At 45.4% G+C, this 26,846-nt stretch overlaps 1 protein-coding gene across 1 annotated transcript in view; it reads right to left on the reverse strand.

Annotated features, from left to right (window-relative positions):
• Positions 1-26,846, reverse strand: part of RETREG3 (reticulophagy regulator family member 3) — a 497,032-nt gene that overhangs the window by 296,128 nt on the left and 174,058 nt on the right. Inside the window, exon 3 of the mRNA XM_082272543.1 lies at positions 16,320-16,350. Coding sequence (XP_082128669.1) covers positions 16,320-16,350 — 31 coding nt within the window. The remainder of the gene's footprint in view (positions 1-16,319; positions 16,351-26,846) is intronic.

Raw genomic sequence — 26,846 nt, forward strand, 5'->3', positions numbered from 1 at the left:
CAAAGTAGCAGGAGGGGCGGAATAAGCCACAAAGGAGAGTCTGAGCACCTTGGCCCAATCTACCACAGCCTGAGACACCATGACGAAGGCGAAAGTCTGAGTTATTACCTGATAACTCCCTTTCCAGGAATCCTCCAGGACAGTCACATGAGAGATGGCTCCTCCTCCTACAGGAAACACAAGCGCAGTTAGGTTTAAAAGGCCGCCCATCAGGCTGCCCCTCAGTTGTTAAAAGATGAACTGGACAGCTTAGGCGAATAGCCCAACATACTATAGACATAGTCTACCAACCAATAGGGCGGGGGTCCACTGTCCTGGAGGATCCCTGGAAAGGGAGTTATCAGGTAATAACTCAGACTTTCCCAAGTCATCCTCCAGGATGGTCACATGAGATCCCAACGATGTGTACCTAGGGTGGGACTACTGCCTGTAGAACTTCGCGACCAAAGGATAGATCCTGGGCGGAGACCAGATCGACCCTGTAGTGCTTGGCGAACGTCAAGTTGCTGGCCCAGGTGGCTGCTTTGCAGATTTGATCTGCTGAGGCCCCAGCCTTTTCTGCCCAAGATGTGGATATGGCTCGAGTGGAGTGAGCCTTGATGCCGGTCGGTAAACTCTGGTTTTGAGCGGTGTAGGCTGCAATGATGGTCATTCTGATCCATCTGGCTATGGAGGACTTTGAGGCCGCTTTACCCTTCTGAGTGCCTCCGAAAAGAATGAATAAGCTGGATGACTTCCTGACCTCTTTGGTGACTTCTATGTAATGTAGAATGCACCTTCCTCCCCCGGGGAGGTTGGGTTTTGGCAAAATGAAGGAAGAATTACTTCTTGTGAACGATGAAATGTCGAGGACACCTTCGGAAGTAAGAGAGGGTCTATCCTGAGGATAACCTTGTCTGTAAAGATCGCCAAAAAGGGTTCCTTGATGGAAAGGGCCTGTAGATCACTCATTTTCCTAGTGGAGGTGATTGCTACCAGAAAGGCCGTTTTCAAGGTAAGGTTCTTCAAATTGCAGTCCATTATAGGCTCAAACGGGACTTTGGTGAGTGCCTGTAATACCAGTGCTAGATCCCAGGGGCCACGCTGAGGTTTTTGCTGGGCAGGGATCTTTCAATGGATCTGAAGAACCGCTTCACCAGAGGATCTTCGGCTATGGGTCTTTCCAAGAAGATTGACAGAGCTGCTGCCTGCACTTTGAGTGTGCTTATCGCAAAACCTTTGTCAAGGCCGTCTAGGAAGAAATCCAACACAGTGCTGATGTCACTCAGGTTCCTGTTATTGGGTTCCATTTTTGATCTGTATGTTTTCCATACCTTGTTATAAATTTTCCTGGTCACAGGTTTCCTGCTTTGGAGCAGGCCCTTCGTGACCCTGGTGGACAGTCCTTTGTTCAGAAGAATGTTCCGTTCAGGATCCAGGCTGCCAACTTTAGCGTCTGGCTGTGAGGGTGATGTGCCCCCCCTTGTGCCAGAAGGTCACTCTGAGCCGGCAGGATCCAGGGATCTTATTCTGCCATTTTCTGTAGTGGGGTGAACCATGCCCGTTTCGGCCAAAAGGGTACTATTAGAATCACCCTTGCCCTTTCCAGGCGGATTTTCCTGATTGTTCCGGGGATCAGTTGGATTGGTGGAAAAGCATATGCCAGATTGAACCTCCAGGGGAATCCCAGGGCGTCTATGCCCAGTGCGTTCTTTTCTTGGTGTAGCGAGAAATTTTTTTCCGTTTTTTTGTTGTTTTCGGTGGCAAAAAGGTGTACTTCCGGGGTCCCCCACTTCTGTGTCATCTGCAAAAACTGATAAAGAACTACTGATCCCGTCCTTAATGTTGTTTATGAATGAATTGAACAAGGTTGGTCCCAGGACTGAGCCCTGGGGCACCCCGCTTACTACCTCAGACCAGTCTGAGTATGCGCTGTTTATTACCACCCTTTGGACACAGCCTTTTAGCCAGTTCCGTATCCAAGAGCAAACCCTGTTGTCGATACCTGCAGACCTTATTTTATAAATTAAGCGCTTGTGGGGAACTGTATCAAACGCCTTAGCGAAATCCAAGTACACCACATCCACTGGTCTGCCCCTATCTAGCTCACAGCTCACCTCCTCGTAGAATGCTAAGAGATTGGTTTGACAAGAACGCCCATTTGTAAACCCGTGCTGATTACCGTTAATGATGTTGTTGTCTTTAGCAAACTCTACGATATAGTCCCTTATCATCCCCTCCAGTAATTTCTGACAAGCCTATAATTTCCCGGGATATGCCTCTGGCCCTTTGAAATTCTGAAGGTGGGGATTGGTTTTCGGGGTCCCGTACACAGCTAGGCTCCCAAAAAGTCTCACACATGTGGTATCCCTGTACTCAGGAGAAGCAGCAGAATATCTGTTTGGGGTGTAATTATACATATACCCATGGCAAGCGTGATCAATATATCATTTCAATGACAACTTTAAGTCATTTTTCAAACACCTGTAACAAACAAATTAAATATTCAATGAGCTCAACATGCCTCTCAGGACATTCCTTAGGAAGTCTACTTTCTAAAAAGTGGTAATTTGGAGGGGTTTTGTACTGCCCTGCCATTTTAGCACTTCAAGACTTGAGATAGGTAGTCAAAGTAAAAGCTGCATAAATTCCAGTATTTACACCATAGTTTGTAGACGCTATACCTTTTGCACAAACCAATACAAATATGCACATTGAGAATGTTTTTGTCAAAGACATATAGCTAAATACATTTTGGCCTAAATAAATGACAAAAGGTGAATATATTGGATATTTTTTAACAGTCAAAGCAGAAAATGGCCTTTTTTCTCGCAAAATTTTAACTTTTTTTTTATTAATATCGCAAAAAATAAGAAGCGCAGGAGATGATCAAATGCCACCAAAAGAAAGCTCTGTTTGTGTAAAAAAAAAAAAAGGGCATAGATTTAGTTTGGATACAGCATTGCATGACCGCGCAATTGTCAGTAAAGTCACGCAGTGCCAAGTTGAAAAAAGTAGCCTGGTCATTGAGCAGCAAAATCCTCTGGTCTTAAAGTGGTTAAACAGACTCTTGTTTGTTCCCTTTGAGGGTGTATGTTTATCTAGGTGAGCTCCAGTTTTTCCTGATTGAGCTCCATATTACCTGGTTGGCTACGTTTAGCCTTTGGGGAGTCAAGTTTTTCTTTCTGTTGTCTTCCCACCCCTCATGAAAATGCTGCTTTGGGATACCCCAATGGTCTAAGAAGATATGGAGTGGGGTCTGTCGATGACCGAGAGAAAAAACAAGATTTTTGTTCTTACTGTAAAATCCTTTTCTCTGACGTTCATCGACAGACGCAGCACCGCCCCTCTGCTTCTGAGTGAATGGGGTTTTTTTTGTCTTCAAAACACTGCTTGCAACAAAACTAGAGGTTAGAGCACAGTGTGTGGGGTTATGCCTGCAGGGGCAGCCCCCATAGGCGTGGTAAAGCTTTTTCCTGCCTAGTGTCTTATTCCTGATGGGAGGAGCATAACCCAATGGTCCAAGAAAATATGGAGCTGCGTCTGTCGATTAACTTCAGAGAAAAGGATTTTACGGTAAGTACAAAAACTGATTTTCTGTAAAATATTACCGTAAAATTCCTTTCTCTGAGTCCTCTGACAGTCGCCGCCCACTCATACAGTCTTCATCAATGGGTATTGACCTCTTATCCACAGGAGCAAGCTAGGCATAAGACTTGTTAAAAACAAAGCAATTTACATAGACACACCTATAGGGGGCTGTCCCTTTGGTCCAATACCCCCCTGCTATCAGCCTTCCCAACTCAGTTTGGTAGCAAGCAGTTAAAGTCCATAAAACCCCAAAAGAGGGGCGGGGACGCAGAGGACTCTGAGAAAGGAATTTTACGGTAAGATTTTACAAAAATTCCGCTTTCTCTTACATCCAGTCGCCGCCCACTCATACAGTCTTCCCCAATGGGATGTCCCAAAGCAGTGTAGACATGAGAGGTGGGAAGCGCAACCGTCACAAAGGCAACACAGAACCCAGGTCAGAGAAAGGAACCTTATCTGAACAGAAAGGTAAACCCTCTGGGTAACAAAAAAGCTCAACTGAAGCAACAACCCAGGAAAGCATATAAACCAGGGGAAAACAACCCCAACATTCAGGGACCGGCAAAGCCAGGGTCCCCTCATGGTACTGCCGCACACAGAACTTTGCGGCCAAAGGAGGCAACTGCAGATGCCAGAACATCAAGTTTGTAAAATTTGGAGAAGGTGTGCACGGACGACCAAGTCGCAGCCTTGCACACCTGGGCCACCGAAGTCTGATGCCGGAAGGCCCATGACGCACTCACCGCTCTGGTAGAGTGTGCCTTGACAGGGAAGGGCAGAACCCGTTCCTTAAGCGAATAGGCCTGTACAATCGTCCGTCTGATCCATCTTGAAATTGTTGCCGCAGACGCAGCCGTACCCTTCTGAGGTCCCTCAGGAAGGACAAAAAGAGAATCCGACTTCCTAAAGGATAAAGTGGAGGACAGGTAAACCCTGATCGCCTGGACAACATCAAAGGGATGCAAGGCAAAACTCCTTAGGATGCTTGGGATTCGCACATAGTGAAGGCAAGACAATATCCTCGTTAAGGTGAAAATCAGAAACCACCTTAGGAAAGAAAGATTGTTTAGGTCGCAAGACCACCTTATCCCTATGAACCACCAGGTAAGGGGAGCGTCAAGACAGGGCCGCCAACTCCGACACTCTGCGGGCAGATGTGATCGCCACCAGAAAGGCAACCTTTCGTGACAGCAGAGGCAGAGAAAATTTCCCTGATGTTTTCAAAGGGAGGACGTTGCAAAACGGACAGAACCAAGTTCAAGTCCCAAGGAGGCAAAGGTGCTCTCCGAGGAGGAGCCAAATGACGCACATCTTAAATAAAGGTGTGTATCAAAGAATTTGACGCCAAGGGGTGCTGAAAAAGGATCGCCAGTGCAGATAACTGGCCCTTAATCGTGATCAACGCAAGGCGCTGGTTCACACCAGATTGCAGGAAGGCTAAAACCCTCGCCACCGAAAAGGAGTGAGGATGAATGCCCCTGGATTCAAACCAGGCAAAATAAGCCTTCCAGGTACAGTAATAAATCTTACCGGATGAGGCCTTCCTAGCCTTGAGCAGGGTAGGAATGACTGCCGACGAAAGACCCCGATTTCTCAAGACCTGGCTTTCAACAGCCACGCCGTTAAAGCCAGCGACCATAAAGCAGGATGGGAGATCGGCCCCTGAGACGGGAACCGCCACGGAGGCTCGACAACCAGTTGTACAACACCCACGTACCAAGACCGGCGCGGTCAGTCTGGGGCCACCAGAATCACCAACTTCAGTTCCGAGACCAACCTGCGAAGAAACCTGGACAACAACTGAATCGGAGGGAAGGCATAAATCAGGCGATACTGATTCCAAGGCACCACCAGTGCATCCGAGGCGACTGCTAGAGGATCGCGCGTTCTTGCCACAAACCTTCCCACCTTGTTGTTAAGCCGAGAGGCGAACAGATCAACATTCGGGGTTCCCCATCTCATACACAGCATCTGAAACCCCTCCGGGTGTAGGGACCATTCTCCCTGGTGCAGGGTCTGGCGGCTCAGATAAACGGCCTGCCAATTCTCCACACCCTGAATGTGAACTGCCGAAATCGCCGGGGATGTGCGTCTCGGCCCAAGACAGAATTTTGGTCACCTCCTGGGCCGCCCGGGCACTCCTGGTGCCCCCTTGATTGATGTAAGCCACTGCAGTGGCATTGTCCGTCTGGACCCGCACAGGGCGGCCCCGAAGATGATCCGACCAACGGCGCAAGCACAGTCTGATCGCTCGCAATTCCAAGATGTTTATTGGCAGGGAGGATATCTCCTCAGACCAAGTGCCGTGGGTAGACAGAATGCCCAGAACGCCACCCCAGCCTGACAGGCTGGCATCCGTGGTGATCACCGTCCACAACAATGGGCGGAAGGATTTTCCCTCCGTCAGAGCCGGTAACAGGAGCCACCAGAGAAGATCCTCTCTGACTTAAAGATATCCTCCTTTCCAAGGATTGAGGATGCCTGTCCCACCTGGCCAAGATCTCCTCTTGAAGAGATCACGTGTGGAACTGTGCAAACAGTATTGCCTCGAAGGCTGACACCATCAACCCCAGGGACCGCATGCAGGCCCTGAGCGACGAAGAATCCTTGTCCCAGAGGAACCTGACCTCGTCCTGTAGAGTCCGGAGCTTGTCCTCCGGCAGAAAAACCTTTGCTTGGGCAGAGTCCAGGACCATTCCCAGATAAGGGAGACAAACAGAAGGGGACAAGGTCGACTTCTGAATGTTGATGGTCCACCTGAACTCCTGGAGTGTCTGAACGGTAGTGGACAGATTGCGTAAGAGACTCGGGCTGGCACTCGATCTTAACAGGAGATCGTCCAGATATCCCAAGACCGCAATCCCCTGCGCCCGCAACAGGGCCAGAACAGTAGCCAGCACTAAACACCCTTGGAGCCGAAGCGGGACCGAAAGGTAACACCACAAACTGATAGTGATCCTCCGCAATTGCAAATCGGAGGAACCTCTGATGACCCGTGAATAAGGGGATGTGTAAATACGCATCCTTGAGGTCGATGGAAGCCAGGAAATCTCCTGGACTTAAGGAGGCCACCACCGAACTGAGGAATTTCATGCAGAACTTTTGAACCCGCACAAAGTGGTTCAGAGCTTTCAAGTCCAGAATCGGACGTACCTTGCCCTCCTTCCTGGGCACAGTGAACAGATTTGAGTAAAACCCCGGAAACCTGTCATGATGAGGTACCGGGACGACCACCCCTTGGGCGAGGAGATCCTGAACCGCCCGATGAAGATCGTGCAACCGATCTGGGGTCAAATGAAGATTTGAGGGAAAGAATCTGTCCGCTGGCCGCGAAAGGAATTCGTTCTTGTATCCTGACAAAATGTTTTCCTGAACCCACCTGTCTGGAACCCGGAGCAGCCAAGGTTCTAGGAAACCGCGCAGACGTCCCCCCACCCCTGTAATGGGTGAGGGCGTCTCTTCAGGTGGAGGCGGAAGGACCCGCCGGGCCGGCGTGGGTGGATTTTTGCTTGCCCGCCCAGGGCTTCCTATGACCACCCTCTTCAGTAAAGAACCCGCCACCATATACGTGTGGCGAGTAAGAGATTCCACCAGCCTATCCGTAGGGTCCCTGAACACCGGAGAATCCTCCGAGGGCATGAGAGTGGCCTTGTTCAACCTGGACACCGTGTGATCCACTTTAGGGGACACGGTCCATCGCGAATCCATAGGAGATGCAAAAGGGTAACAGTATTGAAACAGTTTTGGTACCACAAAAAGGGCGCTTTACATTACGCCATTGTTCGTTCACTGTTTCGTGAAACTCAGCGGGACAAGGAAACACCTGTGCTGCTTTCCAGGTTCTGCGAGTCCCAAAGGAAGACTGCTTACCCGGTGGGTTGGGCTCATCCTCTAAATGTAGTGTCTCTTTAACAGAAGCAATAAGCGCAGACACAGCAGCGCGTTCTTTAGCCGCTTCAGGAGAAGGATCATCCTCTCCCTCCACCTCCACATCAGAATGAAAGGACTGAGACACCTCGGGGGGCAACCATATCAGACTCAGAGGATAGTGAAACCCTAGCTCTTTTTCTAGAACCCCGCTTTGACATCAATAAATCCACCTTGGACGCTAAAGTCGCAAGTGCAGCAGCAAGAGAAGGTGAAAATGCAGGAGTACCTGAATCATTCACCAAGGCTCTGGGGAATTTGCAGTCCTGGGACTCCATGATAAAAATACTATGGCGCTGGCCCTTTAAGACGCGACCGCGGCGACCCACCAATGGGCCGCAATAAGGATTACACTAAGGTACCCCCCTGAGATGGGAAAAGCACTGAAAACAGAAGAATATTCCCCAAAACCAGCAAAAAAGAACCCCCAGAAGTGTTACCACGCTGCTGGAAACAATCTCTGCATACAGGAAAGGAAGTGATGTGACCGGAAGTGGTGTGCTGTGTGTGTGCGTGCGGCAAGGGAGCTGAGTGCGAGGAGGAAGAGGAGCTGCGGGGACACGTGCATGGGAAGCCGCACAAGGGGTGCGGGTGCAGGGACCGGTAACTAGCAACTGAGCGGCGGTGGAGGACGGGAGCCGCTAGAAGGACAGAGGGAGAGACAGCAGCAGCAGGGACGTGAATAACCGCACCAGGATACCGGGTGCAGGAACCGAGGCAGAGAGCGGCGGTGGAGGTCGGAAACCGCCTTCCTTAGTGTCTGGAAGCAGAGGAGGAAGACCGTCCGTGCTCAGTGAGGAGGAGGAGACATCCGTCCCAGTGTGTGTTTGTGGCAGCAGCTGTGAGTAAGGCAGCAGCTGCAAACAGGGAGAAAGCTGTGTGACTGAGCTCTGTGAGAAATCAATAGCTGTTTGACTGTCTCTGCGACTGAGTACCTGGGAAGTCTGGTAAGTATCTTGCGACTGGTGTGTATCCTTGCGACTGGTGTGTATCCTTGCGACTAGCGAGTATCCTTACCACTGGTGAGTGTCTTTGCGACTGGTGAATTAGCTTGCGACTGGTGAGTATCCTTGCGACTGGTGAATATCCTTGCGACTGGTGAATATCCTTGCGACTGGTGAGTATCCTTGCGACTGGTGAAGTAGCTTGCGACTGGTGAGTATCCTTGCGACTGGTGAATATCCTTGCGACTGGTAAATATCCTTGCGACTGGTGAAGTAGCTTGCGACTGGTGAAGTAGCTTGCGACTGGTGAAGTAGCTTGCGACTGGTGAGTATCTTTGCGACTGGTGAGTATCCTTGCGACTGGTGAGTATCCTTGCGACTGGCGAGTATCCTTGCGACTGGCGAGTATCCTTGCGACTGGTGAGTATCCTTGCGACTGGTGAGTATATTAGCGACTGGGAGTACCCCAGGTTTAGTACCAGGGGAGATAGAGGTAGTGTAGGTAAGGAATAACAGGTCGTTAACATTATCCCCATAGAGTAGTGGGTAATAATGTCCGACAGGATTGGGGATGCCACTCAGTGCACTTCTTGCGGCATGTATGTGTTCCTTGATGAACCAATCGAGGACGAATACTGCTGTGCAGGATGTGAGCGACTTGGTGCTCTGGAAACCCACATCGTGGATCTAGAGAACACAGTGGCAAGACTGCGTGGCATCTACAACCTGAAAAGGAGCTTGGACATTACCCATCAGGCGCTGGCAGGGGCCAGCATAGAGGAGGGAGGAGTAGAGGAGACGCAAAGACGCAAGCAGCAGAGGTACGCAGCCGGGTGACTGTTAGGAATGTTAGTGGGAGGAGTGTCAGGGAGGCCAGTCCTGAGTTGGTACACCCTAACATATTTCCCGAGCTGCAGGTTGAGGGGGATATCAACTCAGGGGTGGCAGTGCTGGAGCATGTGCCCTCCCCCAGCTGCCAGGGGAGGGACGGCTCCAGGAAGAAGGGGGGCCGTAACTCAGGAAAGGTTAGAAAAGTTGTAGTAGTTGGGGACTCAATTATCAAGAGGACAGAGAGGGCAATCTTTAAAAAAGATCTCGTGAACCAAACAGTTTGTTGTTTACCGGGCGCCCGAGTTCGGCACATCGCAGATCTGGCAGACAGATTATTGAGCGGGGCTGGGGATGACCCAGCGGTCATGGTGCATGTGGGCACTAATGACAAAGTTAAAGGTAGGTGGAGGATCCTAAAGAACGATTTCAGGGACTTAGGTAATAGATTGAGGAATAGGACCTCCAAGGTGGTTTTCTCTGAAATACTGCCGGTTTCTCGAGCCACACAGGAGAGGCAGAAGGAGATTAGGGAACTTAACAAGTGGCTGAGGAATTGGTGTAGGAAGGAACGGTTTGGGTTCCTGGAGAACTGGGCTGACTTCTCAATCGGCTACCAGCTCTTTAGTAAGGATGGGCTGCACCTTAATGGGGACGGTACAGCTCTTTTGGGGAGAAAGATGGCCACCAAGTTGGAGGGGCTTTTAAACTAGGAGACGGGGGGGGAGGGCTCAGAAGTAGAGTCAGTCAGGAGGGAGCAAAGGACTGAAGGCAGTTGTAGGGTCAGCAGCGACAGTAGGTCCACAACATCAATTGGCAGGTCTGTGCAGGGAAACCTCAAACCAAACAGGAATAAACATAACCACCAATCACGTTTTTAATTCCGTAAAACTAAGAGGGGTATATGCTAATGCCAGGAGCCTAGCTAATAAAATGGATGAATTGGAAATGTTAGTACATGAGGATGACATAGACCTTGTGGGAATAACGGAGACTTGGTTCGACCCCTCACATGACTGGCTGGCCAATATCGAAGGGTATTCGGTGTACCGGAACGACAGGGTAGGAAAAAGAGGGGGAGGGGTATGTCTCTATGTCAAGAACAATGTAAAGGTGATAGAGAGGAGTGACATCACGGAAGGGATGAGCATGGATTTAGAATCTGTGTGGGTAGAACTCCATAGAGAAGGAGATAAGGGAAAAGTAATTGTGGGGGTTTGCTATAGGCCACCTAAAGAATTGGAGGAGGTAGAGCTGGAATTTTTAGCACTACTGGGTAAAGTGGCAAAACTGGGATCAGTCATCATATTGGGGGACTTCAATTATCCTGACATTGACTGGGAAGAGGGGACTACACACTCACAGAAGGCCCGTCTATTCACGGAAACCTTACTGGATAATTACATGTCACAGTTGGTGGATTCCCCTACCAGAGAAAACGCAGTCCTGGATCTACTTATCACTAATGACCCTGACCTAATCTCGGAGGTAGGAGTCCAGGACTACCTGGGCTCTAGCGATCACAGGATGATCACATTTAGTGTAAATAACAAAATAACAAGGCAAGTGGGGATCATAAGAACCCTAAACTTCAGAAGGGTAAACTTTCCAAAATTGTACTCATTGATGGAAAGGGTAAACTGGGACCAAACCCTGGGATCACTGACCACTGAGGATAAATGGGAATGCTTTAGGAACATATTAAGCAAATGCATCTTGCAGTGCATTCCTATGGGAAATAAATTTAGAAGAGACAAAGCCAAACCTGGCTGGCTAAACCATAGCGTTAAAAAACTTATTAGGGGAAAAAAAAATGGCCTTCAAGAAGTATAAATCAGAGGGCACAGTATCAGCTTTCGAGCAGTACAAGGAGGCAAATAAGAAAAGTAAACACGAAATCAAGATGGCTAAAATCAACTTTGAGAGACAAATAGCGGAGGATAGTAAAAAAACCCCAAAGAAATTCTTTAAATATATCAACAGCAAAAAAGCTAGGGCTGAGCATATTGCACACATAATTAACGATGATGGGAGGACGGTTACAGAGGACACTGAAAAAGCAACGGTGCTGAATGCTTTTTTTTCGTCAGTCTTTACACATGAAAAGGAGGGGTACACGGACCATGACTGTATGGTTAGTAGTAATACACAGGACTTGCCACTATGGCTAACAGAGGGTGAAATCAGGGAAAGGCTGGATAAACTTAACACAAACAAATCACCAGGCCTGGATGGCGTACATCTGAGAGTACTCAAGGAACTCAGTAAGGTTATATCTAGACCACTGTTCCTGATCTTTGCTGACAGTATTCGGTCAGGAGATGTACCAGGGGATTGGAGGAAGGCTAACGTGATTCCGATATTCAAAAAGGGTCAGAGGCATATCCCGGGAAATTATAGGCCTGTCAGTTTGACATCAATAGTATATAAACTTCTGGAGGGGATGATAAGGGACTATATCGTAGAGTTGCAGGTATCGTCAGCAGGGTTTGCTCTTGGATACGGAACTGGCTAAAAGGGCGTGTCCAAAGGGTAGTAAAATAGCGCATACTCAGACTGGTCTGAGGTTGTAAGCGGGGGGCCCCAGGGCTCAGTCCTGGGACCAACCTTGTTCAATTTATTCATAAACAGCATTGAGGACGGGATCAGTAGTTCGTTATCAGTTTTTGCAGATGACACTAAATTGGCCAGGGCAATAACTGCACAACATGAAGCAGATATCCTACAGAATGACCTAGACAAAATAACGGAGTGGGTAACGACATGGCAAATGAGGTTTAATGTGGAGAAGTGTAAGGTTTTGCACTTGGGGACTAAAAACATAAAAGCACAATACACGTTAGGGGGGGGAACACTTGGGGGAATCAAAAATGGAGAAGGATCTGGGAGTCTTGGTGGATGATAGATTAGGAAATATCATGCAATGCCAAGCGGCAGCTGCCAAAGCCAGCAGAATATTAGCATGCATAAAGAAAGGGATGTATTCCAGAGATAAGACTATAATCCTTCCACTTTATAAATCTCTGGTCCGACCGCATCTGGAGTATTCTGTCCAGTTCTGTTCGCCAGTCCTCAAGAAGGATGTGTTGGAGCTGGAGAGAGTCCAGAGAAGGGCAACTAAACGGATTAGGGGATTTGAGGACCTTAATTACGAAGAGCGTCTACAATCGCTCGATTTATTCTCCCTGGAGAAGAGACGCCTGAGGGGGGACATGATCACAATTTATAAATATCTCAATGGGGATCCCAGCTTAGAAAAAAAGCTGTTCAGTCGAAGGGATTCCATGAGGACAAGAGGGCATACAATGCGATTAGAGGAGAAGCGTTTTAACCTCAGGCAACGTGGGGGGTTCTTTACTGTTAGGGCTACAAGAGTGTGGAATTCTCTACCACAAGAGGTGGTCACTGCGGGAAGTATGGTGGCTTTCAAAAGACTCTTAGACTTACATCTCAAGGATCAGGACATTCAGGGCTATGAGAGATTGTCACCGGCCCTACTCCCCCCCCCTTCTTTTCCTCTCTTCTGCACCCCCAGTACTTTGCCCTCTTCCCCAGCATGGGATTCTTCTCTCCCCCCTGGCTGCTCACTCCTTTGCCTGCCCCCCCCCCCCACTGTGCTGTCCCTCTCCCCTCCCCAGCAAGGTGCCTGAATGTCTTCTTCTCCGCCTTCATGCTCACTGTGGACAATGAACACATTCCTTGTGTGGGCTCGAGTAGAGGGGGGCGGGGCTGGTTGCTGGGGCAACTGGACGCCAGGCTGGGAGTTGCCTGGCCCACCTGCTGGGACACAAGTCCTAAGATATTTAGCTGAGTGAGAGTCTCTCCTGTGGGTTGTTCATCTTTGCTGTTTTGGAAGACTGTGTGTCCCTGAGCTGCGGCCAGAGAACACAGAATCCCCTATTGGTTCCTGTGGGCCTCTTCAATCCTACAGCCAACCTGGAGTTTGGAATTACCTAGTCCTTTCCTACAATCTGGAGTGTGGATTAACCCTGGACCTTCCTGCTGGTGAGTGGATTAACCCTGGGCCTATCAGAACTCTGCCTGGACTTTGTCACTTCATTGTTTGCCCTGATCCGTGTGTGGCCTAATCCCTTGTTGGCCAGGACTTTGCCCGTTCTATCAGGAGCCCCCTGTTACGGACTACCCCTGTTATCTGGAACTCTGTCCTACCCAAAGGTCTGACCCTGGGTACCTTTGTTTGGCCCCTTTCTTTGTGAACATACCCGCTACCGTTCAATAAAAGGCTTTGTTGGCACTCCTGCTCTCTATGTGCGTTCTGTCCCACTTACACTTCCGTCACAGAGATGATTACAGCCACACACACCTACACAGGTTGAACTGGATGGACTATTGTCTTTATTCAACCTCAACTACTATGCAACTATGTAACTATATGATGTTACCCACTAGAGGCTGAACAGGAACTGGTCTAAGGGAAAATGGTTGCCAATGCATCTAAATGGGAGGCTCTGGGAAAATGGCCGCCAAACATGTGCAAAGAAGAACACCTTGCCACACACAAGATGGCGCCCGAAGGCGCCAAAAACACTACATAGAGAGCTGCAGAAAGTGCCCACAATGAGGCCAGACCAGCTTGCCCATACCCAAAATGGCGGACCCGCATTTTTTTGCACTGCATCGGTCCGTACCGCCATGTCTGCACCCTCAAACACACTGATAAAGTGGACAGGGATAGGGACCCCCACAGACTCTCCCACAGGGATACATGTGCCAAGAGGCCCCCGCAGGGACCGGGAGGGATGAGAGCCCCGGACACAGACATGAGGGGAGAGCACAGACATCAGCAGACTGTCATCCCCAAACAGAGACCCCACACAGAAGTTACTTACCGCTCCATATGGCGTGGGCGCCTCGGTATCGCGGGAACCCCCCACCCCAGATGGCGGGAGAGCCGTCAGCCGAAATAGGATGCGCCGCACAGTCAAAACCGCATATTGAGGCATCCCCGGGAAGGTAGCCACCTCGCAGGCTTTTGCCCCTGAGGACAGGGGCAGGTCGTTTGCTAGGCCAGGGCGCACGCATAGCCCGCTAAACGCTAGATGGCCGGCTGGGATTCCATAAGATCCTCTGTCCTGGAGTACCAGGACGACCAGTCCGATTCCCAGCTCCGCAAACGCTGTAGTCTTCCGAAGATCCGACTAACTAAGCGCAGAACAAATAAAAAGCTAGTAGTGCAAAGAAAGCACTTTTGCTGAAAATAAAAGTAATAAAAACAGAAGGCTGAGACATGTAGCCCCAGCAAAGGGATAGCCTATCTCACTCCTAACTAGGCAGAAGACAAAAGGAGTTGGGAAGGCTGATAGCAGGGGGGTATTGGACCAAAGGGCCAGCCCCCTACAGGTGTGTCTATGTAAATTGCTTTGTTTTTAACAAGTCTTATGCCTAGCTTGCTCCTGTGGATAAGAGGTCAATACCCATTGGTGAAGACTGTATGAGTGGGTGGCGACTGTCAGAGGACGTAAGAGAAAATACAGTTTTTTTCTCCACTGTATATTTTGTGAATGTAGAGACCCTGTAGAATAAAAAGGTGATAGCTGCATATTTTTATATCACATGATATTTGTTTAACTGTGGCAAATGTACAAAATCACCAGGGGATCAAATACTTTTTTCCCCAAAGATATTTACATGTATGATAAAAAAAAAAAAAATTGCTCTGGAGCAGAACTGGTTAACGTGTATGTTGTCTGTCTGTACATTGCAACATAGTTGCAGAGAAGTCTGCTATATCAGTGGTCCTCAACTCCGATCCTCAGGGCCCACTAACAGGCCAGATTTTAAAGTATTACCTTGGGGAGATGCAGACTAGAGTACTGCAATCACTGAGCAGCAAATTATATCACCTGGGATGGATTTCAGTTATCTTGCAAACCTGGCCTGTTAGTGGGTCCTGAGGACCAGGGTTGAGGACCACTGTGCTATAGGGTACTTGCAGACGGTACTATTCCTGAACAACATTTCTTGTGTTTATTTTGTGTATGCATGATTAATATAAAGGATAGCTCTCAGAATGGGATTTTAACCTCTTCAAATTAAGATTTTACATACATACCCACATACGAGCATTGCATACCGACTGACAACTCAGATATAGATTTTTTTTTTCCCCCGCTCCTCTATACGCTACGCATGTTTACGTGCCTGTGTGTACAGGTACATTAAAAACAAAATCGGCTGCATTTAGATCAGTAAAAAAGAAAATGCCCGCAGGTCTAAAAGTGCTGAGTTTTTAGGGAACACTATTGCAAGAGGTCTTAGTTTGGTAGGGCGCTTGTTGTGTCAAGGAGAATCGGACGCAGAGATCTGTGTTAAAAAAATTGGGTCCTGCTCTGATGCAGGGGGAAGCACCATCACTGAGGTGAAGTGTTGTGCAGGTCTTTAGAAGAGTAAATTTTTGCCTGAGCTTTTGCTCTGGCCAAGTTAGAGAAGAACTGCAATGCTTTCAGATGCAATTTAAGCTTTAACGATTTAAAGATTAAAAGGTCAACACTAACAGTAGATCGAGGGGAAATCTTCCAAAAGGGGATGCTAGTTCTGATGACAACCAGAGACTAGATTACTTTGGGGAGATTTCCTCTTGCTTTCTTTTTTGGCTATAGGGACAGGAAGTGAAGAGAAAACTACCCTATGGGACAGATGGCAAAGACCTTACAAAAGTTGTAACCCTCATTCTACCCAAAATAAAACAAATAAAAATAAATAAATAAATTAAAAAAAAAAAAAAAAAAAAAAAGGAGGTTTTTGCCTTGGTTCTACTTTAACTTTACAGCAGACACAAATTTAATTCTAAGTGCAGCCATTCTAAATAATTTTATGTAGGGTTCACATGTAGAAAAGCCTCCAACTCTGACTTGGATCATTTTATATGCAGCTTTCTGCAAACATGTACATTAACGTGAAAACAACTTTTGAATTTCCATTGCTGACTACTTAATAAGGGTAGCATAGATTTAAAAAGTTATATATCTGCACTGTCTAATCTACAGTGCCATCATTATGCTTCATGTCATCTTCATATGATTTTCTTACCTGTCATTGTCCAGCTCATTGGTTCTTGCAGCTGAAATGTGGGAAATAAAATAAAACAAATTTTAATAAACATGCTACGTTCTGTAACAAAGGAATGGTATCAATACAATTAACAGGGTAGAGTGTGTCTAAGGCTACGTTCACATCTTGGCGTTGCCATTTACAGGCGTTTTTAGGTTGACAAGTGGGCAGTGGAAAAAAATTAAAAATGCCTGTAATCTGCCCAAAAAGAAGCTCATGTACTTTCAGCGTTTTGCTTAAAACCTCAAAACGCTCAGATGTGAACAGGGGCCATTAAAATTAATAGGATTTGTCTTGTTGGGCATTTTTTGAGCTGATCCTAGAGCAGAAAACCTCCCAAAATCCTACATGTGAACTTAGCCTAAACTATTTTAGGTCACCTTTTGGGACTGCAGTAAGAAGACTATAGTATATTTATTTCTTTTAGATTTAAATCTGAACATATGCGCCTTACTTTACACACTTTTAATTGATATCAATGTCAGTTAGAAAACTAAAGATATCCATTATCATTCACCACCAAATTTTTGTTCTGAAAAAAAAAAAATAAAATAAAATAAAAATACACACACACACAACAGGTAATATTCACCTAGATATGCCAAGTAGTTGCAGGGATGTGTATGTGGTAGTGTTCAGGTGTTAGGATTTGTTTTACCTTATTCATGAAGAGGTTAAAGAAGAATTAAACTCCTCAAATATTTATGAAAACGGTCCCCTTATGACAGACTCACCCTTCAAGGGATGTCCTCCAGCACTGTGCATGTGTATTGCAGCACATGAACAGTGGATAAATTTAGTAAATAAAAGAAAGGGAGAGAGAGAACCATCTTACATTAGGTACTAACAGTGCAAAGCATGGTTAATAAAGGGGGGCACAAAAACATTAAAGCTAGCAAACAATGTCATTTTGACATTTTATGTTATAATCCAAGGTCTCCATTCTTGTCTAAATTTTTTAATTCTACCATTACGAGCGGCGTATAAATGTTAATTTGAGCATTGCAAATGTATTTGTTGTACAACCTCTGACAGGTTGGGTGAATCATCCACTCTCCACTTATATAATATTAGTCGAGCTGCAGTTAATATGTTTACTACCACTGTGCATAGCTGGGTGGGGAATTTCTCTATTTCCAGACCTAGTAGTGTGAATTGAGGTTAAGGCGGAGTGAGGACACCCATGATGGTAGCAATTATAACAAATACAGTTTTTCAGAAGCTAAGTACTGATCTGCAATGCCATAAAATATGGAAAATATTTTCCTTCTGATCACAATGACGCCAGCACTCAAGGGATGATGAAGGGTACATAGACGCTAATCTCCTTGGAGTTAAAATCCATCTTTGTGCCATCCCCCCCCCCCCCCCAAATATTTTTATTGAAGTTTCCCAAAAAGAACAAAGTACAAACATTTCACAAAGATGACCAGCATCAAAACATTTCTGAAAGGATCATTTTGGTAAATATAACATTTTTCATCAACAAGAATAGAAAGCAGTACGTGAAAGATAGACAAGTATACCCAATTGACATTACATTTTAGAGTGACACCTGACAGTTGCCAACGTATTAGAATGTGAAAACCAAGGGAGCCATTCTAGATTTAATTTTAGTATATTACCTTCCTTTTGTGCCATTATACTATCATGAGTATGTTTCATTCAACAATGTGGAATAAGGGAATAATAACCGCGCTAAAGGAACAGATAAATTAGAACAGCAGCAACTTCAAGTGTGACCACACCCTAATAAATATTATACATATAAGTCGCGCTAAATATATTAGATGGAGATGTGAAGTCCATAAAAGTCCAAAATAATATTATTGATAAATTCCAGGACCAAGCTCCCTTAAGGGTATGTGCTTACCAGATGAAGGTAAGGAAAAGGCAGTCTCGCTGCGTGGAAACTTGTCACCTTGACAGTAGATCCAAGCTTCTATGATCGATCAACTCAGTGGACATGGGATCATGAAAAGCAAAAAATGCCGCAATAGCGTAAAACCCAACAAACAAATTGTGACTATCACCATAGGTGTGGGTAAATGAAAATTGTGATGTGATATGACCTCCACCACAATAAATGAAATAAATAAATCATGCAAAAATATAGGGAACTTAGGGTGAATAACCCCTACCAGAGAGGTTGAGGGTTGACGCCTTAAGTGATTAATGTGTATCGGTTGGAGTAGCCTCTTACCAAACAGAAAAAATAATGACACAGTGAAGAAAACGTTGAAAAAAAGGTAATCGTGCTGAACCACCACCAGCTGAATTCGCCTCTTACCCTGGATAGATATAGATTAGCCAAAGTGCACTAAACAAATCCAGTGTAACACTCAGGATCCAGCAATTTCACACCTGTGAGAGTTGCCTCTTACCACATATGAAGTTGTATCAAGCCTGTAGGGTAAACCAAGTGGCCAAAGACCGACCCCAAATTGAATCCAAGCCTGTGTGTATACGAATAACCAGGGGATCCGACCAGAGGTGTAGGTAACTGGGTCTCAGAAGTTTCAGCAATATAGGATATCACCACCATAAGAAGAAAGAAAGGGCTCCCATAGCGTAAAACCATAAAAACATTTTATTCCATATAAGCAAAAAAACTTACAAAGACCAGGAATGGGTGAGCAATGGAGGTTGCCGCCGGCCGGACGGCTCCGCTCGTCCGCACTCGTGGGTCGCAGTCAGATGACGTCAGTACGCCGTTGCCCTGACGACGTTTCGTCACAGATGACGTTATCAAAGGTGCGGACGGCGTACTGACGCCATCTATTTATAAGAAGAGAGGACTGGATGCCCGGAAGTGGGTGAAGACCGTTCCGCCATCATTGAAGAGGTAATCAGAACTATTACGATCATACATCCACCATCGGGCAAACAATTTAAAATAAGCTGTTCTACGCAGCACAAATAACACCCATAGGGTTGTCAACCCGTACAAACAATACATTGGTGCAATACATATATAATAAACAATAATGTCAATCCCATAGAGAGGGCTGGCTGCAACGCCATCTAGTGGATATTTGATATATTAAATATGAAAGGTCCATATATATGATCTTATTCACATAGACCCCATCAAGACAACAACAATATTAACCTATTGAATATAATCAAAGGTTGCTGATATATGAAATAAAGTTATTCTGACAAACCGCTCTCAATCATTGTGTATATTGGGTCAAGAACCGGAACCAACTCAAAAGATTTTTTGGCCCCACCCTACATCAATAAATGTCACATATACCAGTTATATATTGGTGTTGTCCTGTTACAATCTCAAATGAAATTTGAATGATATACATATTTAAAATTTGTAAAATTATAATAAAAACAATATATGGTCAAGTGAACTTAATCCAAAATGTACAGGTGATATCATACATCTCCATCAGATGATGAAAATATATTAATAACAATGGAAATAAGGGCTTATATGACTGAATAACCGGATCAAACTAAGCATTATTTATGAACGCATTCACTTCTATATCCACATTCAGTCCAAACGGTACATAAGTTTTGACTCGGTGAATCCAGGTCATCTCTAATTTAGAGATGCCTCTAACTAGGGGTTCACCTCTCCAGTGTGGTGTGAATTTATCTATCCCTAAAAATAAAGTATTAGCGGGATTTTTACCATGGACAAGAGCGTAGTGTTTGGACACTGAGTGTTTAGGGAATCCCTTAAGGATATTGGATATGTGTTCATTGAGTCTCACTTGTAGCGGTCGTTTAGTTCGGCCTATGTATTGTAACCCGCATGGGCACTGGAGTAAATATACAATGCCAGTGCTCATGCAGGAAACAAATGGTCTAATGGCATGAACTCTACCTGTACTGGTAGAAGTGAATTCTTTAACTGTTCTACGCTTGTTAGAGCTAAAGGAACAAACCCGACATCTATTACATTTGTAGAATCCAGTCATTTGGCTTAAAAAGGTAGGTTTAGGAGCTGGTGATTCCAAAATGTTAGGTGCCACCTTGTCTCTCAAGGTGGGAGCCCCTCTAAACACCACACGTGGTCTATCTGGCAAAGTGCTGCCCAAGACAGGGTCATTCCCTAGAATGTGCCAATGGCGGCTAACAATGTTCTTAATACTCATATGCTGGCTAGAGAAAGAAGTGACAAAAGGCAGGCTGAATGATGAATCTTTAGGATCCACTTTTGGATTCCCACTCAGTAGTTGACTTCTGTCTATTTGACTAACCTCCGTCAGGGTCTCTCTAAGGAATCCCTCGTCATATCCCTTATCAAGAAATCTCCTAGTGAGGACACGAGCCTGAGTTTGGAAATCATGAAAGTCACTACAGTTGCGCCTAATGCGGAGGTATTGGCCTTTGGGTATGGCCCTCAGCCAAGGTGCATAATGGCAGCTATCGGTAGGAATATATGAATTCCTATCGGTTGCTTTAAAGTATGTGGACGTACAGAACTGTCCATCTTTGATGTTAATAGTAAGATCAAGAAAATTGATAGTAGACTGGCTGCATTCATAGTTTAACTGTATACCCCGATCATTGATGTTTAAATGATCTAGAAAGGATATCAAGTCACTGTAATGGCCATCCCAGAGGAGGAGCACGTCATCTATATACCTAGCCCAAAGGAGTATCTGCGGTCTACGATGGGCATAGATGACGCCCTCCTCCCACTGGGCCATAAACAGATTTGCAAGGGATGGGGCATATTTGGCACCCATGGCCACACCGGTGACCTGGCGATAGAATTGCCCGCTATACCAAAAATAATTATGGTGGGTTGCAAACTCCAATAACTCCATAATAAATGATATCTGGATAGCCGGCAAATCAGAATTCCTATTGAGAAACATATTAACCGCATTTAGCCCAACACTATGTGGAATGATTGTGTATAGGGAAGAGACATCAGCTGTGACCATCCAAAGATTATCAGTGGGGGTCACGTTGGTCAAAAGACCAATGACATGTCTCGTGTCTTTAATATAAGATGGTGTGTTTTGCACCAGTGGCTGCAGATAAGAGTCAATGTACTTCCCCACCCGGGACGTCACAGAGTCGATGCCACTGACAATGGGACGACCCGGGGGGGAAGTCAGACTCTTATGCAGCTTCGGTAGATAGTAAATAACCGGAGTGCGGGGGCATTTGGGGATCAAAAATGCCTTTTCTTTTTTATTGATTATATTTTGATTGAATCCTCTTTCTACAATACCCTCAAGAATCTTTTTATAGGAAACTTTGGGATCCCTAGATAGAGGGACATAGGTTAAGTTGTCACCTAAAATCCGATGCATCTCCCGGTTGTAATCGCTACGGTCAAGTACAGCGATCCCACCCCCCTTATCCGCTGGCCTAATGACCAGATCTTTATTGTCACAAAGGGAATCTAATCCCTTTTGTAGGTCGGCGGACAAAGAGGTTTTATGTGGTTTGACCCTATCCAGATCTCTAAGTAACACATCCCTAAATACCTTTAGTGATGGAGCTAAAGAACCAGGCGGGTTAAATAATGAGGCATTAGAAAGCCCTGAGTGTTGAATCTCAGAGCTAACTAAGCGATTTTCCTTAATAGGGTTACTCAATATGTATCTTTTTATATTGAGTTTTCTTACAAATTTATGGATATCCATGTACGTCTGGAACTTATCCAGACGTTTCGGAGGAGCATATTTCAAGCCTTTATCCAATAAAAGTTTCTCGGGTTCAGATAGTGCTACCTTACTCAGATTAAATATACCAGCCCCAGCTATGTTTTTACTTTTTTTAAGTTTGATGCGCCTGCCTCCTCGGTTTCCTCTTGTGGCTCGGCGGGGCGCTTGGTTCCCTGTGTGGCCCTGGGAAAACCCCACCCTGGATAGCTCTGATTGGTGGGTATCTGGGATGATGTATTATCTGACGTTATCTCCCTAAGGGGCTGAGAAGCACTTTGGTTGGGGGGAGGTAAGGTGTTATTAGGGCCCTCATTGTCCCTTAAAGGGTAAAATCTATTTTCCACTGGGACGTTATATTGATAGTTATCATGTCTATTATCAGGCCTACCCTGCCAATAAGGCTCCCTCAAAGAGCCCCTAAAAGGCCCTGTGGGCGGATCATACCAACGTCTATCAGGTCTAGGGGGGCTCTGATCATATCTCCCATATGAGTGGCGTTGGTGGCCATAGTCAGGACCCTGATCCCTATAGTGATAGGATGGTTCAGGATAATTATAGGGCCCCTTTCTCCATTGCGGAGTGTTGGGATAACCAGATGAATGGGTGTATTCCCTTTGATGATAATTCGGAGTGTTAGGTTGATCCCTCTCCCCTTGTTGCCAATTGGTTTTATAACCCTGGTTGTTATATGTACCATTAGGTTTGGGTTGATTCTGTGGTTGTTTACCTTTTTTGGGGTTAGGTCCCCTATGGGGTGATTTGAATGAAGGGCGTCTATTTTTCTGATGTGCACCCTTTTTTTGTGGCTTTTTATTGGTGTCCACTGTTAGTGGGGGAACTGGGGCAGCTCTATTGATTTGAGCGGTCGAGATCTCCATGCCCTCTTCTTCTGAATTTAATTCAGCCATTAGCCGTTTCTGCCATTCAAAAACGCCACTAGAATGGTAATCTTGGAGATCCCTATTGAACTTCTTGCGTTTCTTGATTTTCTGATCTCTCTCCTCCTTTTCAAGATTTTTTAATAGATCAGCTGAGGAAGATTTATATTCTTCACTTTCCTTATAGGGTGCCAATTTCTCTTTGACTATTTTTATTTCGTCATCGAGTCTGGAAAGTTTAGCACTCTTCCTACCTGACAGGAAACGCAAGAAGTTCACCCCTGCTTCATTGAAATATTTATACCAATCCTCTAACTCGACTTCACCGAGCTGAGGACAAACCTCCCACCTGAGGCTTCTAGGGACCATAGTCTTTTTGATATAGGTATCCAAAAAGGCTATGTCCCATTGAGTATGGATCTCTGATACAAGTAAGTTTTTCAGCCTCATAAAGAGTCCACTTACATCGGTTTCCTCTGTGGAGAGTACCTCAAAAACCCCGTCAGTATTAAGTGACCTAGAGGCTCTATATTCAAAGATATCCATTTTGTATGGATATATCCAAAAGCAGCAGTTAAAGGTCAAAAGCAAAAATGTGGAATAAGGGAATAATAACCGCGCTAAAGGAACAGATAAATTAGAACAGCAGCAACTTCAAGTGTGACCACACCCTAATAAATATTATACATATAAGTCGCGCTAAATATATTAGATGGAGATGTGAAGTCCATAAAAGTCCAAAATAATATTATTGATAAATTCCAGGACCAAGCTCCCTTAAGGGTATGTGCTTACCAGATGAAGGTAAGGAAAAGGCAGTCTCGCTGCGTGGAAACTTGTCACCTTGACAGTAGATCCAAGCTTCTATGATCGATCAACTCAGTGGACATGGGATCATGAAAAGCAAAAAATGCCGCAATAGCGTAAAACCCAACAAACAAATTGTGACTATCACCATAGGTGTGGGTAAATGAAAATTGTGATGTGATATGACCTCCACCACAATAAATGAAATAAATAAATCATGCAAAAATATAGGGAACTTAGGGTGAATAACCCCTACCAGAGAGGTTGAGGGTTGACGCCTTAAGTGATTAATGTGTATCGGTTGGAGTAGCCTCTTACCAAACAGAAAAAATAATGACACAGTGAAGAAAACGTTGAAAAAAAGGTAATCGTGCTGAACCACCACCAGCTGAATTCGCCTCTTACCCTGGATAGATATAGATTAGCCAAAGTGCACTAAACAAATCCAGTGTAACACTCAGGATCCAGCAATTTCACACCTGTGAGAGTTGCCTCTTACCACATATGAAGTTGTATCAAGCCTGTAGGGTAAACCAAGTGGCCAAAGACCGACCCCAAATTGAATCCAAGCCTGTGTGTATACGAATAACCAGGGGATCCGACCAGAGGTGTAGGTAACTGGGTCTCAGAAGTTTCAGCAATATAGGATATCACCACCATAAGAAGAAAGAAAGGGCTCCCATAGCGTAAAACCATAAAAACATTTTATTCCATATAAGCAAAAAAACTTACAAAGACCAGGAATGGGTGAGCAATGGAGGTTGCCGCCGGCCGGACGGCTCCGCTCGTCCGCACTCGTGGGTCGCAGTCAGATGACGTCAGTACGCCGTTGCCCTGACGACGTTTCGTCACAGATGACGTTATCAAAGGTGCGGACGGCGTACTGACGCCATCTATTTATAAGAAGAGAGGACTGGATGCCCGGAAGTGGGTGAAGACCGTTCCGCCATCATTGAAGAGGTAATCAGAACTATTACGATCATACATCCACCATCGGGCAAACAATTTAAAATAAGCTGTTCTACGCAGCACAAATAACACCCATAGGGTTGTCAACCCGTACAAACAATACATTGGTGCAATACATATATAATAAACAATAATGTCAATCCCATAGAGAGGGCTGGCTGCAACGCCATCTAGTGGATATTTGATATATTAAATATGAAAGGTCCATATATATGATCTTATTCACATAGACCCCATCAAGACAACAACAATATTAACCTATTGAATATAATCAAAGGTTGCTGATATATGAAATAAAGTTATTCTGACAAACCGCTCTCAATCATTGTGTATATTGGGTCAAGAACCGGAACCAACTCAAAAGATTTTTTGGCCCCACCCTACATCAATAAATGTCACATATACCAGTTATATATTGGTGTTGTCCTGTTACAATCTCAAATGAAATTTGAATGATATACATATTTAAAATTTGTAAAATTATAATAAAAACAATATATGGTCAAGTGAACTTAATCCAAAATGTACAGGTGATATCATACATCTCCATCAGATGATGAAAATATATTAATAACAATGGAAATAAGGGCTTATATGACTGAATAACCGGATCAAACTAAGCATTATTTATGAACGCATTCACTTCTATATCCACATTCAGTCCAAACGGTACATAAGTTTTGACTCGGTGAATCCAGGTCATCTCTAATTTAGAGATGCCTCTAACTAGGGGTTCACCTCTCCAGTGTGGTGTGAATTTATCTATCCCTAAAAATAAAGTATTAGCGGGATTTTTACCATGGACAAGAGCGTAGTGTTTGGACACTGAGTGTTTAGGGAATCCCTTAAGGATATTGGATATGTGTTCATTGAGTCTCACTTGTAGCGGTCGTTTAGTTCGGCCTATGTATTGTAACCCGCATGGGCACTGGAGTAAATATACAATGCCAGTGCTCATGCAGGAAACAAATGGTCTAATGGCATGAACTCTACCTGTACTGGTAGAAGTGAATTCTTTAACTGTTCTACGCTTGTTAGAGCTAAAGGAACAAACCCGACATCTATTACATTTGTAGAATCCAGTCATTTGGCTTAAAAAGGTAGGTTTAGGAGCTGGTGATTCCAAAATGTTAGGTGCCACCTTGTCTCTCAAGGTGGGAGCCCCTCTAAACACCACACGTGGTCTATCTGGCAAAGTGCTGCCCAAGACAGGGTCATTCCCTAGAATGTGCCAATGGCGGCTAACAATGTTCTTAATACTCATATGCTGGCTAGAGAAAGAAGTGACAAAAGGCAGGCTGAATGATGAATCTTTAGGATCCACTTTTGGATTCCCACTCAGTAGTTGACTTCTGTCTATTTGACTAACCTCCGTCAGGGTCTCTCTAAGGAATCCCTCGTCATATCCCTTATCAAGAAATCTCCTAGTGAGGACACGAGCCTGAGTTTGGAAATCATGAAAGTCACTACAGTTGCGCCTAATGCGGAGGTATTGGCCTTTGGGTATGGCCCTCAGCCAAGGTGCATAATGGCAGCTATCGGTAGGAATATATGAATTCCTATCGGTTGCTTTAAAGTATGTGGACGTACAGAACTGTCCATCTTTGATGTTAATAGTAAGATCAAGAAAATTGATAGTAGACTGGCTGCATTCATAGTTTAACTGTATACCCCGATCATTGATGTTTAAATGATCTAGAAAGGATATCAAGTCACTGTAATGGCCATCCCAGAGGAGGAGCACGTCATCTATATACCTAGCCCAAAGGAGTATCTGCGGTCTACGATGGGCATAGATGACGCCCTCCTCCCACTGGGCCATAAACAGATTTGCAAGGGATGGGGCATATTTGGCACCCATGGCCACACCGGTGACCTGGCGATAGAATTGCCCGCTATACCAAAAATAATTATGGTGGGTTGCAAACTCCAATAACTCCATAATAAATGATATCTGGATAGCCGGCAAATCAGAATTCCTATTGAGAAACATATTAACCGCATTTAGCCCAACACTATGTGGAATGATTGTGTATAGGGAAGAGACATCAGCTGTGACCATCCAAAGATTATCAGTGGGGGTCACGTTGGTCAAAAGACCAATGACATGTCTCGTGTCTTTAATATAAGATGGTGTGTTTTGCACCAGTGGCTGCAGATAAGAGTCAATGTACTTCCCCACCCGGGACGTCACAGAGTCGATG

Source organism: Pelophylax lessonae, assembly GCF_965119305.1.
Source record: "Pelophylax lessonae genome assembly, chromosome: 11".
In the NCBI taxonomy this organism is placed as follows: Eukaryota; Metazoa; Chordata; class Amphibia; order Anura; family Ranidae; genus Pelophylax; species Pelophylax lessonae.